The sequence below is a fragment of the Lepisosteus oculatus genome, chromosome 17 (genome assembly GCF_040954835.1).
Source record: "Lepisosteus oculatus isolate fLepOcu1 chromosome 17, fLepOcu1.hap2, whole genome shotgun sequence".
Taxonomy (NCBI): Eukaryota; Metazoa; Chordata; class Actinopteri; order Semionotiformes; family Lepisosteidae; genus Lepisosteus; species Lepisosteus oculatus.
The window spans coordinates 19,680,980-19,696,621 of NC_090712.1; the positions used below are offsets into that span (position 1 = coordinate 19,680,980).

At 40.4% G+C, this 15,642-nt stretch overlaps 1 protein-coding gene and 1 long non-coding RNA gene across 2 annotated transcripts in view; one reads left to right on the top strand and one right to left on the bottom strand.

Annotated features, from left to right (window-relative positions):
* Positions 1–15,642, top strand: part of LOC107079380 (uncharacterized) — a 100,181-nt gene that overhangs the window by 1,543 nt on the left and 82,996 nt on the right. The window contains exon 2 of the long non-coding RNA XR_011182330.1: positions 2,693–2,864. This is a non-coding gene — a long non-coding RNA (uncharacterized lncRNA). The remainder of the gene's footprint in view (positions 1–2,692; positions 2,865–15,642) is intronic.
* col21a1 (collagen, type XXI, alpha 1) overlaps positions 8,545–15,642 on the bottom strand; it is a 60,405-nt gene continuing 53,307 nt past the window's right edge. The window contains exons 23-29 of the mRNA XM_069180051.1: positions 13,985–14,029; positions 13,320–13,352; positions 12,821–12,967; positions 12,239–12,293; positions 11,345–11,536; positions 11,162–11,239; positions 8,545–10,757 (exon numbers count right to left, since the gene is read on the bottom strand). Of these exons, the coding sequence (XP_069036152.1) occupies positions 10,570–10,757; positions 11,162–11,239; positions 11,345–11,536; positions 12,239–12,293; positions 12,821–12,967; positions 13,320–13,352; positions 13,985–14,029 (738 nt within the window). The 3' untranslated portion in view covers positions 8,545–10,569. The remainder of the gene's footprint in view (positions 10,758–11,161; positions 11,240–11,344; positions 11,537–12,238; positions 12,294–12,820; positions 12,968–13,319; positions 13,353–13,984; positions 14,030–15,642) is intronic.

Consider the following 15,642-nt stretch of genomic DNA (forward strand, 5'->3'; position numbering starts at 1 on the left):
ATGAACCAATGAGAATCTCATCGCATTCAAGAAGAACATGCGTTCCGAACACTGAAGGCACATAAAGGCCATGCAAATCATGTATCACAGCTCGTTGTTAACTCCGAAGCACATTCGTTTTCTTGTATGAAAAAAAAACGCAAAACTGTTACATAAATGTATTGTTCGTTGACGGAATTGTTTTTCTGTTAAAAACCCAATTGAAGAGCACTATCAAAACCGTACGCCTCAAACGTCAGATGTACTTAAAGTTATTTGACTCGTAGGTGCCCCTTGAATAATACAGAATTTCAGTGAATGAAGCAATTTTGTGGCGCTTTTCTTTAAACCTATTGTGCCCTCTCCGTCCTTCAACCTGTATACTGTACCAACACCTGTCTGTCCCAAGGCCTCCCGCAGAGAAAGGCATTTTAAAAGTTCAGCATCTGAAATGCATCCAAAGAACTTTTGTTTTCTTTGTCGATACTCTGGATGAATGTGTTCTCGAAAGGAAAGGTTAATTCAATCCAGAGACTGCGCATATTATAGATCATAGTTTTTAAAATTTACGTAAGATTTATGTTTTCTTTCAGGATTCACAGTCCAAGGGATCTACAGTATTAGAAAATACGGACATGTGAACAATCACTCTTTCTGCATTAATATTGTTTTTTTTCTTCAATTTGATCCTAGACGTAAGACTTTTGAACTGCAAATACGTTTTTGGTTTCCGGCCTACACAAGTGTGTATAAAATGTACCGTTGGTGAAGTTTTTAAAATAGTCCACACTCGGGCTGACTCAGTAAGCCTACAGGTTGCACAGATAGTGCGTTTTGCTGCATTTCCCTAAAATTGTTGTGTAATGACTTCAGTGAAATTAAACGCCTACCACACACAAAAAAAAGAATTAGCACACACACCTATTTTCAGCTTCAAAGTGACTTGTACTTCAAAAGACACGCCCTGCAGATAGCTACTAATTACAGAGCCAGTGAAGTAGAGCGCATTACTTCTCAGGCTCAGCATGCAAACACAGGAATGCGAGGTAAAACGGCTTCAGAGCGGACCAAAGGCGCGGGCGCGAAGCTTCTCCTCGTGTTCACGCCCATACTAAGACACGCAGGTGTTAACAAATATACAAGTAAGAGGTTTATTCCATGCTGAAAAAAAGAAGAAAGAGAACACAACGTTTCGGCCGTGGAGCCTTCTCCTGAAGAAGGCTCCACGGCCGAAACGTTGTGTTCTCTTTCTTCTTTGCAGCCTACGCATGCTGACGCAGCTACCCACCTGAACCGTTAACAAATATAGCCCGGCGACGTTATCGTTGACTATTAAAATAGTGGGGCTGCATTTTTTTTTGTGTAAATTAAACGAAGTACGTATTTCATAAGATTGATCTCTTTAGTTCACCGGGCTGGGTCCCTGTTGAATGACGCGGGAATCCCGGGTTCGAGCCCCCGACGGTGCGGGGCCGACCTAATGCGCCAAGGGCGCCCACCTGAACCCCCGTTGCGTTACAATATTTAACTTTTAAGAACTAATATGCATACATACTATATGCATACCATACGTACCTTTAAGAATCATAAGACGATTCTTACGCTTGTTGCCTTTGTCATAAATACCACTTCGTTCATAAAACCGCAGGCGTTTCATACCGTACTAATACGCAGACAACAAGCTTCAGCGACAGGATTGTCTCCATCAGTCGGGTTCGGAGGGCAGACTTACACTTCAGTGATTGGTAGACCTGTACAGATTGAAGGAGAGGACAAATTCACGGGACAGTCGAGAGAATGGAATAGGAACAGAGTGCGGCAATACCATAATGGCGGTGAGGGAAGAGTGGGGGATTTGGACTTGCCAAAGGAGTTGCTATGTACAGTATACAGGCAGATGGTAAAAGTACTTGAATATGTTATCAACATACGCTTAACGATCCCTTCAAGTGTCTACTGGAATAGATAGTTATCCACCCCCGAGTGCCGACTCACCGCCAGCATCCTGTATTTTAAGAATTAGTATCTGCCTATATTATATTATAATAATTCGAGAAAAGCTCTACGAGGGTGTAATTCGTGTTCATGAAAATGATGAAGTTATGGCATCAACTGAAAGTGCGCGTCTCGTTCCGTCTAAACAAAGCTATGGTCGTCCCACCGACCTTAGAGACACTGTACAAACCACGTTTCAACTTGAAGAGACCACCAAATGACTGTATGTATTAGGATTTGGGTCTCTTTTGGCAATAGGGTGCGATTTGTCTTCTAGAAGCAACGATCGTTTGAAGTCCATGGCCTACTGCTAACTATTAGTCATTAATGATCCCATTGGGCGATTCTTCAGAGTGGGCTCATGCCCGCTCTGAAAGTCACGGAGAGGCCGTCCAGACTGCAGCGGCCGCTCTGCTGGAGCGCTTCGGCCCGCACAGTCCCACTCCTACGTGTAAAACGCTTTGGGATCCTTTGGGACGAAAAGCGGTATAGAGATGTAAGGAACTATTATTGTCAACGTCGTTAAGAGGAAAGTATCCAAACATTGTATGGAGTGTGTCATAGCAAATGCAAACCGGTGTTTGTATCATCATCAGATGTGATCAAGTAGGATAAAACGCTTTTCCCGACTTCTCAATAGTTTCCCTTGTTTAAAATATGTACTCACAGAATAGACAGGATGTTTTAAGAAGTCGCCTTTCTTGCCTTTTCATTTCAGCTCGGATGCAGGAAGTTATTACAAAGCGATAGAAGGACCACATCGCCATCAAGCGGGTAGTTAGGGGAACTACAGGAGTTGTGATCGCCCTGTTCGCTTTGCTGTTTTTCTACAGTGTATGGAGTCTACAAACCCTGGTTCAGGAGAGCCTTTGTCCATCAGGCTTTATACAGTAGGTCGCCATTAAAGCATCAGTTTCTCAAGGTTTGGAACAATTTACTTGTGATTAATTAAACGGGTGATTTGGTAAAAAATTAAAAGGTCATTTGGGACCAAAATCTGAGTACCCTTTAGTCCACAAACACTAGGATTCCTACCTGAAAAAAACGACATGCTCAAATTATTATTAACTTACAAATGCTCACGATCTTTAGAAATGCCTGTCCTTCAGGCCCGTGGCTTGAGATTAAGCTTTAGAGACGGGCATACTGTACGAGCAGTGACATTCAGTACATTATTTCACAGCTCTTGGGTCCTGGTGCACTTCTGGACTCTCTGTGTGTGTCCTGATTTCCTTTGCCTCTCTGGTTTCCTCCCGCCTTCTAAAAGCATGCTGGCATCTGTGTGTGCTTACGTGTGTACTCTCCACATTATTGATATTAGTTCAGCCTTTAATATGATTCAGACCCACACACTGTTGGAACAGCTGTTGGGTTTGGATGTTAATGGGAGGTGTATGAAATGGATTAAGGACTTTATAACTGGTTGCCCACAGCGGGTTCTTGTGAACAATGAACAATACAAATGACATTTTTTTAAATAGTGGTATTCTCTAGGGCTCTATTTTGTCACCTTTACTATTTTCTGTATATACAAATGATCTATTGAAAGTTAATCTGTTAAAACTACACAGATTATATGGTCCTGGAAGGATTGTTTGCTGGAGATGATAGAGAAAAGCAGATCAGTAAACTGGAATGGTGGGGTCAGTCATGCATGCTTCATATTATAGTTAATAAAACCAAAGAACTGGCTACTTGTGATAGAAAAACATTCAATTTTCAACCTCTCTCCCTTATTAATCAACTGTGGAGATTGTTCAGTGTTTCTAATGCCTAGGAACAGATGTAGATTAACAATTAAACTTTGCAGGGAAAACCAGTTGCATTTTTATGAAGGCTGGTCAGGCTGGGTTTGGGCTAAATCAAAATGATTTAGAGAGTGTTAGTAGAGAGCATCCTTGCTTTTAGTATTACAGTGTGGGAGGGTAGACTGTAAGAATAAGGCAACTTGGCCAATATTGTTAATACTGCTAGTAAAATAATTGGTTGACCACAGAAACAGCTGAAAGAGTTGCATTATACTTCATTTAAAAGGAAAAGTCAGATTATCTTTGATGTCTTTGATGACCCCTCCAGCCTCTTCATTCCCATTTCCGTTGGCTTCAAGGAGGTGTTTTAGAGTGCCTGTTGTCAAGACGGAATGAAGCTATCGGAATATTGTAATGGCATAATGTAATATGAGGAGACAGATGTGTGTACAGTATGTGTGTTGTTGCATGACTAGGCTATCGTTTGTTTTTAATGTATATTTATTTTATATTGAGTTTTATTTGTTTGTTATTGTTTTTATGGTGATACCAAAGTTAAATTTCCACCCATTTGGATGGACAATAAAATTGTTTTAAGATAAAGATAAAAATAGTCTGGTTTCCTGCCCAGGGTGTAGCCCTGCAATGTGTCCTGTGTCTGCAGGAGTGATTCCAGGTTGCAGTAATTTACCGGGAATAAGCAGCTTTTAATAGTGGGTGTAAATCTGTGTCACATGCAGTCCATGATTTCTACACACAGACCCCTGGCTTACAATAACTAGAATGCATTTCCTGTTGCGGTCAGAATTTATTGTATTTTAAAATTATATAAGGTTGAGTCATTACATAAGTATCCTCTGTTTTCTGTAAAACCCGTAAAGCTCAAAAGAGTTTGATCATCTCTTCACGGATTGACTAAGGGTGACTTTGCTGTTGTTGGTGTTTCACTGCTTTGGGGCAGCAGCTTACAGTAGGTACCCTGTAGCCTCTAGCCAGTGCTCAGACGCAAAGCTGGACTGGGTCCAGTCAGAGCAGGGATGAGGGGCGTTGAAGGAAAACCCCATTGATGCACACGGATGTCTTGGTGATGCAGCAGGTGGCACTGTTTCCCTAAACAGTCATTTCCAGACCAGTAATCCAGTGTGGTGATCAAACACACCTTGGATTAGAAGGTGTCTTTCATTGAAACAGACATTAAACCTGATGACAGGGCCATTAAATATCCCAAAGCACCATGTGATATTGGTAGAGATATGAACACGGGTATCCTGGCTAAATCCCTTTCACGTCTCTCTTCTCTACCTGATCAGCTGTTAGTGGGGCTGCTGGTGCAGAATGGCTGCTGCTCTTCAGCCAGACGTGGTCTTAGCTTCATTAGTTTGATATAAGAAGGATGAAAAAGGCTTATCAATAAAGAATTATTATTTAGCATTTTCCTATGATTATGCTAAATAATTATTGCTTGGACTTCTATAGCCCTCCACTCAAAGCGCTTTACAGGTAATGGGAACTCCTCTCCACCACCACCAGTGTGCAGCATCCACCTGGATGATACACCACACATCAGCTCTCAGTCAGAAAGAGAGCAGAGTGATGATGCCAATTCAGAGATGGGGATTATTAGGAGGTCATGATTGGTAAAGGCCAGGGGGAAATTTGGCCAGGACACCAGGGTAACACCCCTACTCTTTTCGAGAAACACCCTGGGAGTTTTAATGACCACAGAGAGTCAGGACCTCGGTTTTTCATCTCATCTGAAGGACGGCACCTTTTTTATGGCATAGTTAGATGTCCTAATATCACTATACTGGGGCATTAGGAGCCACATTAGGAGGTGAGCACCCCCTGCTGGTCCTATTAACACCACTTCCAGCAGCAGCCTTTTTCCCAGGAGGTCTCTTATTTCCAGGTACTGTCCCGGCTCACACTGCTGAGCTTCATTGGGTCAGTTGTGAGTTGCAGGGTGAATAGCTGCTGGCTGTTAATACTGTGTTGAAAAGGCATTTTAAATTAAATACTTTACCAAAAACATACCTTTGATGCAAATTATTGTCAGAATTAAAACAGGAAAAAGTTCTCATTTCAACAGAAAATGGTAATGTGGACACCTCTGCCATTCCAGAAAGAAAAGTTTAATTAAAACAAAATGTTGCTTCCTACTTTTTATTGTGGAATTAACTTTCACCTGCTCCTCATTAAAATATGTTGTGTACTTAGAAAACAGGCTTTCTATACTGGATGAAATCAAGATGTTTCGGGAAAAGTACTGCACATAACTCTCTGTTGTGCAGCTTTTTTAAAGTGGGGTGTATATTGGACCATCATGCATGTCAGATCTCAGAACGTACTGTAAGTAAGCCTGGGCCTGATCATTACTGGAATATGTGACTTTTGGAGACTTAACTGGGAGACTCGGTTTTCTAAGGAAAGTCACGTTTTTGCTATAAGTAGTGTTGATGGACCAGTAGATGGCGCTCTAGCCTTTGGATTTTAGTCTCCCTACCAGTGCCCCAGAATTGGGTCTGTACACTGTGCCTGCACTGTAGGAGATACAGCACCATTTTTGGGGTGGAAGATCCCATAGTATGTTAATCAGAGAAGAACTGTTAACACTGATGTTCACGCTAAATTTCACTTTGAGCATGCGCAGTGTGGCTTACCGGAAGTACCCCAAAGTTTTTCACCTCTCTAGCTGATCTGCTGTATAATGGATCATACAGCTGAGTGCAGCACTGCGTTGATGGATGAAGTAATATACCACCTGCATGTAAAGCATGTTGGAATCCTTTCGGATGAAAAGCGCTATGTAAATGAAAGGAACAAACCTTCTTGCTATTTTTATTATTTCTAAAATATCTCAGCACAAAAGTAAACTGTGGGTACATAGTACAGTATTAAGAGTTGGCAGTATTGCACGTGTTAGATGACTCTTTGTTGTTTCAAAACTAGATATACAAAGTAAATAAGAGAATTTTGTTAGAGATGTTTTAATGTTCTCCTGTGTATAATTTAATTTAACACTAGAGGGTAACCACAAACAGCATCATCTGTACTAAATAATTACAGTTATTAGTTATACAGAGCACAGTAATGAAGATGCTTTTGAGAAATGCTAATCCCCATTTCTAATCTAGAACTGCATCATAGACAGTTTGAAAATGAACTCAGAAATCATTTGCATTGAAGTTTATTGCATGAGAGGGTCATTGTTCTACAACTTGAGTGTTCAGTCAGGTGCCTGAAGATTATTTACACTAAAATCCAAGGAGAGAGTATCCAAGGCCAGTCTACAGAGGGAATATGAAGAGAGCAGAGCCAACAGAGAAACTGTGGACTAGGTTTGCACAAAGACTGATAAAAAAGGCATAATGTTAGGAGTAATGTACTGTAGCAAATGTATTCTGAATGAATACGTTTTTATCGTTATTAATCATAATTATTGAATATATCATAATTGGGATCATTGTACTCTTTATACATCTCTGTTTTGTTGAAAAAATACTGTAGGCTCTCTCACTCTCTCACTGGGCCAATATAGACGTGCAGGATTAGAGACCAGCCTCACCTGGCAGATAAGGCACAGCGCTCAGCAGCTGAGATGAGAAGCGTCTGAATGTTTTTAACAGGGAAAAAGAATTGGCAAAGTCACGTTTAAAGGGGTGTCCCATGCTAAAAAAATAAACACTAATAATAAAATCAGTTAAACTGCAGTCTTTATTAATGAGATCAGGAGCATACAGTATGTTTCAGGAAAGAAGTGCTTTTTATGCGATGTTATCATTTTCCTCACCTAGTTTGGTAAAAAAACAATAGGGATATCAGAAGCAGAAACTGTAGATGTGGCAAAAGATACCTTCCTTTCTCAGTTTGTCAGAATACATACTAGAGGATGGCATGGCTTTACAATTGTACATATAACATCCAAAACAAAGGCTTACCTTTTCAGGCAACAGACTGTTTAGGAATGTGTTATACTGACAGAGAGGGACAGAATAGATATGGAATCAACAGAGAAAGAATGATATCTGTTTAAACATATTCTGCTTGAAACACAGAACAGATTTATCCCCAAAATAAAAAACAATCCTAGACAAGAGAGACCAGAAAGTAGTGGCCCAAAGTTGCTAGATTAATTAATAAACTCACATATAATGGAGAAAGAAAGCGTTAAGAAGATCCATGTCTATGAAATCTAAATTACAGCTGAGAGTCAGCTTAAATGTGCACTAAATATAATGCCTAACGACTGATTGAACTTCATTTTCTCAACATCTCAGATGTGCCAGGTGTTTGGTAGTTTAGCTTTAGGGAGATCATTTTAAGCATATTATTATGATTCAATGACATATGTTCATTACTGTAGGCAGGTAATGGTTAATATTTGATGTCCTCATAAACTAACCTTAATTCTGTTCTACGCTTTAACCTTACAATAGCCCTAGCCTCAGTCTTGCCTAACATTAACCATAAGTGTTACAGTTGGAATTAAAGAAGGTTCAGTGTTTGGTTAAGTTACTTACATTCACATGATGACAATTTTGCCTGAGCTACAATTTCAGGTATGTAATGCATGGTTATAGTAGTTACCTTGTATCAGACTTTAGTATTGGAGAAATGTTTCTTCCGATATAATACAGAATATCCAATTTCATTTTATTTTCTAAGGCAATAGGTCATTGTAACCCAGTGTATTTGTTCCTGTTATATATATATATATGACTTATCTGTGAAGATTAAGGCTGTCCTGCAATGCAGTGAAGCTCTACACTGTAGTGAAAGTGATTTTCTACAGTCCTGGGATGGTTAAATAAAACCACAGACGTCATTAAAAAAGTATTTATTAAAGATATCAAAGGCCCATACAAAAATTTAATAGAAAAAAAACATAGTATTAAAGTTAGACATTGCAACAGAAAAAGTCACTCATAGACACAGCGCCATTGCATATAATAATTGATTTAGTTTTCTATAAATAAGAAAATTTGTTATAGTGATAAAAGGTACTGTTTTTCATGGCACTGGCAATGACGTATAGCAAGAATTATATTTTGCTGATTTTTGGTTAAATCAGGACATGGCTGCAAAAGTACCAATTTGTATTCTTTTCAGTATAATTAGGATTCAGATTTTCTTGTTTTAAAAGCAATTTTCTTGTTTTAACAGGCATCTATAAAAATACAGCTATTTTCTCCCTAGTTTCTAGTCATAAATAGGCTTACATTGTAAAAGTACTATAAAGGCAATCATAAATACAAACTTCAGCAACCATTTACTGTATTAAAGTAGCTTTTGAACTTGACTAGACACGAACTCTGCCATGGCACTGTTCTATGGCTTAATATTCACAGAGTTAAGCTTATGATAGGCATGAGTTTCCTACAGTCACAGGATGTACCAGGATTTAAGCAACAAGTTTGTCTTGGTCATGGAAGTCATCTCTTCACGCTGAAGTGGAAAGTGTAAGAACTATTATGATGTTTGCATCAGAATTAACAGTGATGATAATAACAATCTCACAAGGGTCATAGTTTAGACATCAAATTGCAAGAAATAATCAATGCATTTGATTCCAAGAACCATGTGTGAGATAAAAGAAATGCCGCTGAGAAGAAGAATTTATTTTCAGACCTGTAGGAAAGCAACTTAAAAAATGGTCTATCAGAATTGTTAAGTTTAGAATCCCAGTGCTTAGTTCTTTTCTTGCCTACATGCATTTCATTGCCAAACAATCGTGTAGTTTTTTTAGGTTTTGTGTGTCAAAAAGACACATATTTTACCTGCACTTATTAACTTCAGACCTTGTTGAAGCTTAGGCAAAAGAAAATGTCATAGTCACAGACCAGAGTACACCAACAGTAATGGACTATTTCTACAGTATGTGTTGTGATTGATGCATTTTGCATAATCATCCTTACACTGTCTCATTTAGTATGTCACCAGTAGTAAGTGATTTGAGATGCTACCACTGAAGAATATGGTGCCTCTTCTATCTTCTATACTATTTATGCTACTGTAGAAGCATTTAGGAGATGCTACAAAAAAGCTCAATAATAAAACAGACAATATAATGATGGCTCACATAACTCTGAAGAAACACCCAAAGGATTCTAAGATATACTGTAGCTATACTAAACTGACATATACTTCCCATTCACTTTATCTGGGTATAGAGGATTTGTGTGGCTCGGAACAAAAGGTGCAGGGAAGCTGATGTTCTGATGCAACAAGTAAGCTCAAACTAAATGCATGTTTGACATAGCTGTTCAGCAAATGACTTATTAGAAATTCAGAAAGCCACAATCTAACAGCACTGGGAGAAGCAGAAATAGTGGTCGTTCAGAAGAGGTTTATACTGGTAAGCTGCTGTATCAGTCAATGCAATGATGAATGCCTTTATCACCTAAGCATGTGAAGAGTTAAACAGAGAAGAAATACCTATCTGTGTGCCTGATGCAGTCTCAGGAACTGACATTGACTGTAATAATTCTTAGTCACATCACCTGATTGTTTAAGGTGTCAGTCTGAGCTCTTGCACAGCTTTTTATACATTGCAAGTACAGCATGAATGAGATTGAGCATAGCGATGGATGTTGTATAGGTTTGTATCTGTGTCTTGCTATGAAAATATCCATCATTTATTCTATGCTGCCGCGTGAAATGCACATTAGGTATTTTTCATGTATGCCCGTGCCTCTCTTTAAATACTGTACAAGTGTCTGAAAAGAGGTACTCTTGTCCCAGTTATAGGGAAGAGTGTTAAAACATGATCTTCCTGAGATATGAAAGATTTATTTTCATTAGTTAAGCACCATGTCCAGACTTGCTGGCTGAAGTTTCATCAGAATTTTCAATAATTTGGTCCTTTCCTGAAAGGATCTCTTCCCACCATCACACCATAACACAAAGAGGGGTCGCAGGATCCTGGCTGTCCGGGGGCCCCGGGGCTCCCATGGTGTCCCCGATCTCCAGGATGTCCAGGAAGGCCGGGTTTCCCAGGATAGCCTGGCTTTCCTATCCCAGGAGGACCCATCAGACCTGGAAGTTGAGTGAACACTGGGGTTACTACAGTGACCTTGACATCTCTGCACATACTAGACTATTTCTTTAATGTTTCTGTTCCATTTTTTGTTAGACTGTGAGATTTGTATTGTGGTATTATATTATGGGACCAGTGCGTTTGCTTAAAGCCACGATGCCTCACACATTTAATGTGTCACATGAATTCAGCCCTTTCCCCACCAGTTTTATCTTCACTGACTTTGTAAAGAAGAAACCGTGCTCATTAAAAATTCATTCCCAAATATATATGAAATCGAAACGGCTGAATATTTTGCTCCTTTCACAGTTCCCTCCCAGCATGTGAGTGGGAACGAACTCTCCATCCCCAGTTTGTCCAGAGCGCAGCGGAGCGGCGGACAGGCTGACCGCAAGTGTCTTACCGGCTGGTCCAGGGGGCCCCTCAGGCCCTGGCTCCCCCCGTCCTGAGTTGCCCTTTTCGCCCTTATCGCCCGGCTCTCCTGCGAACACAGATAGCCAGGACAACCAGTTCATATTCATCGAGCTGCAAACATACAAGAGCCTTCAGACCTGCCCCTCGGGGTTGCGATGCGGAACTTGAGCACCTTTAGCGCCAGGAGTGCCGGGGAGCCCAGGTGCTCCCGGACGGCCCTGCGATCCGTCCGTTCCCGGGAGCCCAGGGAGACCCCTGGGGCCCTGCGACCCCGCGGGACCTGGGAGGCCCGGAGAGCCCTCTCTGGTCTGGCACTGGTCACAGCCGCGTATCCGGCCGCTGTGGAGAAGAGAGGGGATCTCCGCTGCAAGCGAGCACACGAGAGAGGACATGCTTATTGTCAGTTCTCGCTCGCCGGGGTTTTCTGTTCATAAACTTTAGGGCTTTCAATTTAATTTGAAGATATATTAATCTCATTATAAACAGATTCATATTATATATTAATATATGTATATTATTACTGTGCCTATAGAAAGTCCACACACCCTTTCCAAAGTAATGCATTCTGTGCCCTAGCACAGAATTTATGTTTACATTTATTTACACATTGTAACTTGCAACCTCCAAGTGAAAAACAAATTTCAGTGATTTTCAGTGAGGAGCTCACTTAAGAGCACGATACCTCTTAACAATGCTGGATGTTATAGACTCAGTAACTGTGAATGGATCATGTTCCTCAAGAGCTGGGAAAGGCCATGTAGACTTTGAAGACCAAGACCATTTGATTTGTGGGTATGATATTAAAAGCTTTGCTTTTACATTCTCACACTGTGGATTGCTGACAGGAATAATAATAGTAAGAATAAGAATAATTGCATGAAAGAACAGCCCTGAGACTCAAAGCTGTCTTAGTTCTTCCCACCCTGCCTCATGCCCTACGCTTTAAATTTTATTTTTTCCCTCAAATGAAATGTGTTTTCTGTGACACATTTACAGTACAACATTAAAACCACAAAGAAGTCCAAGGTCACAGAAAAGATGAAAAGGAAATTGTTTTGTTACTTACTTCTTAAGACATCTCTACAAATTTGGCGGATGAATTCTTCTGAAAGCTCTCTCCCCTATTAGAATAAAGTACAACTGAGGACTGAAGAAACAAACGGATACTGTTTATACCGCAGTATTGTGTAAGTACAGCACATTCAAGCACCGCAAAATTTGCTGAATATTCTAAGGAAGAAGAATTTGGAGATACCAGTTTATGCTGAAGAAATTATCATCATGCTGTCTACAAAGCTAAACAAATTACTAAAAATTACTTGATTTTATAGTGGATGAGTTTATGCACCATATGTAATATTTAAATTAAGTTTTTAAGGCAAAAATAAGAACATTAAATCACAAATGCTTTGCTATGTTGACGGAGGGAGCTCCCCATGTAAAGTGCCCCTAAACGCCCCTTCCCTACAGGCGATGAACATCTCAGACGTGTTATGGAAGCTGCCCTGGAGAATTTAAATGCTGGTCTGTAAAAGAAGCCAACAGGGAGGACCCGATGCTTTGTGTAGTCTGTGGTGATGCACCTATGTGTGTACAGTATGTGTGTCCTTGTTTTATCAGGCTTTTCAACGGGAAGTCCAGTGCGTACGGGTCGCCCTGCAGGCCCGGGTGGCCCTGATGCTCCCGCAGCTCCGTTTGGTCCTCTCGGCCCAGCAGAACCGGGCTGGCCAGGCTGGCCGGGCTCCCCCCGGTGACCAGCTTGACCTCTCAGGCCAGGTTCTCCAGGTGCCCCTTTCTGCATCGAAACAAAACCCGTCTGTTAAACGATGGGTTACCCACCTGCTGGAAATACAGGATATTTTAAACAGCAGGAGCTCCATCATTACAACAATTATACTGTATTACTACACTACTAATAAAAAAACACTAGACATCAGTAGCCTCTTTTGTTCTCTGTGTGCTGGGTAGCTGCGTAGACGCAATAGTAGTCTTTCTTTTAGCTCAAAACCGTTTTACAGCCTCTTGTACTTTTTTAGTTCTGTAATTAATTCCTTCTTGAGGATTGGAAATACCAGATCCTGAACATAAATCATAAACGCGTGGAATTGCCAATATAAGGCGGCTTATTGAAAAAATAAAACACATACCTCCCCTTTCGATCCAGGTACACCGGATAACCCCTGCAAGTAATGTAATATTCCCCCCAAAAAGGAAAAAGACATAATGTTAATATAATGTACACTTTACAATAATTCATTATATTTATTTTTATCATTGACTATCTTAATGAAAATAAAAAAAATTCTTGAAGGTTATCATCTGGTTTCTACTTGTGTCATCAGGGGAATAGAGTATATTCATAGATGTGAAGTGTTCAACCTAACACAGGTCCCAGCCCATTCACGACCTGTGGTTGACTGTAACAGCAGCCTGTCACGACCGAATCGGCTGAGACTCGGAGCACCTGGCCTCGTTACCCTGTTTTTTTCCCTGTCCCTGTTCCGGATTTTAACTATATTTTGTCTCATCTCTGATGGATCACCCCGTTTTGGACTTTGGACTGCGCCCCGGATTTCCCCTCTGGACTCCCTGGACTTGTCTGCCTTGGCCACGCCCCCCGAGCACCAGTTCACCACTGTCACGCTCCCCTGTCAACCTGCCCTGATCCTCGTCATCTCCTCCCTGATGTCCTCCACTTACTTCCAGATTATACCGTCTGCACAGGGTCCTGAACTACACTTCGCGGGAGCAGTGGACCGGCCATCATGAAACTGCCCTCCCGGGTTCAGAAAAGGTTTCAGAATGTGCTTACCTGGGTCCCTGCTCTTCCTGAGTCTCCCTTTTCTCCCTTTGAGCCCTGAAGAATAAAAGCACTTTAAACCCAGAGCAGTTCTGTGGGTAGCACACACGTTCAATTCCTGAGACACCCCACTTCTGCAGTGTGGCAGCCATGATGGCTGAGACAGAAATCAGCAAGCCCTGGCCTAATGTGAAGGCAGGGAATACTAAGTGAATGTGTGTTCCATCTGTGGGAAGTATTTTTCCATTGTTTTTTTATTTTCAGATAATGGTGTAATAAACACAAGGCAAAGCATGAGAAAGCACTTCAAAATACCCATGGCACAGAGGATGCATTACTTTTTTTGTTTCTTAGTGCGTTCTAAACCAAAAAATAAGAATGCGCCGAGAGAGTTACACAATCACAACCAGAACAATTGCAATAATTGTATTAGGGCTACATGAACAGCGGTTGTGCAATGAATTAGATTGGCCTTGGTGTGAGCATTAAAGATGTAACTTATACTCGGTGGTCTCTGGGCAAAGACGTGTGGCGTACCCACATTTGCTACTGTTTCCAAAGACGCAAATTATCGGAATTATTCCCTGGTTTGAAGTCAATGTTTGCTCAGCATAATTCCAGGAAATAAAGAAAAAACACTTCTGCAAGGATGCAATAAACCTTGTATTCGATTAGTTGCAGATCAGTTTCTAGTGAATGGAAAACAGCAATCCACAGTCATATTCTCTTAAACAATTCCTTGTGTTTAAAAATTGTCTTAACACTTTATGCTAACATCCATCAGCACAGCTGTTCCTAAATCACTTTTTAAGTAAACAAATTTTGTTTCTTTAGGCTGGGAGTTTGCAATAGAGTGCAAATCCATGATGTTCAGGTTCATAACAAAAGTGTACAGAAGAGAAATACACATTCAAATGTAGCAAAATGTCCTGAAAATTAAATAGCAAAAAAAAACAATAAAAATCAATAGCAGTGTTTAAAAACACATCTCCTTGTTTAAAAAATAGATTTATACAGTTATATCTCTGTAATGCTTCAAAATAAGGAGCAATTAATTCACCATTTATTATAACTTTCATGCTGTTCATCATCCATATACTGATTGTGTAAACATTTGATCTGCAGGGTATACAGTATGTCAAAGAATCCTAGCTACCAAGTGTGGTGGAAAATATTCTAAAAAAGAGTTTTTAATGTCTTTTTCCGTTGATGCTATGCCAAAGGTTTAAAGTGTTTTCCTTTTCAAAGTTAGAGGCACAATATGTTTCTTTTGTTACCTCTGTAATTTTCTGAAGATTTCACCATAAGACTAGTATGGATTCTAAATATGTGGTAAAATGTTTAAAATATACTGAGAGACATTGAAAACATGACAAATGAGTACCAGCTCTTCTCAATTCAGCAGATCATGTGGAAGGTGTTGGTGCAAATACACTTTATTGCAGCAGAGGGGGCTGCAACAGCAATTGACTCCGGATGTAGGCTGTACTGGGGACTGGGCCACGAGAACTGGACTGGCCTGCAGTTATTCTAACACTGCTATTGTCTGTGCTCTCAGAGGCTGCTTCATTTGTATTCATTAACGATTTGGAAACGTTTATTGGGTACCTCCTATACATTACTTTAGCATTAGGATGATTGTGGAATGTTCACATATTCATGCACAATCT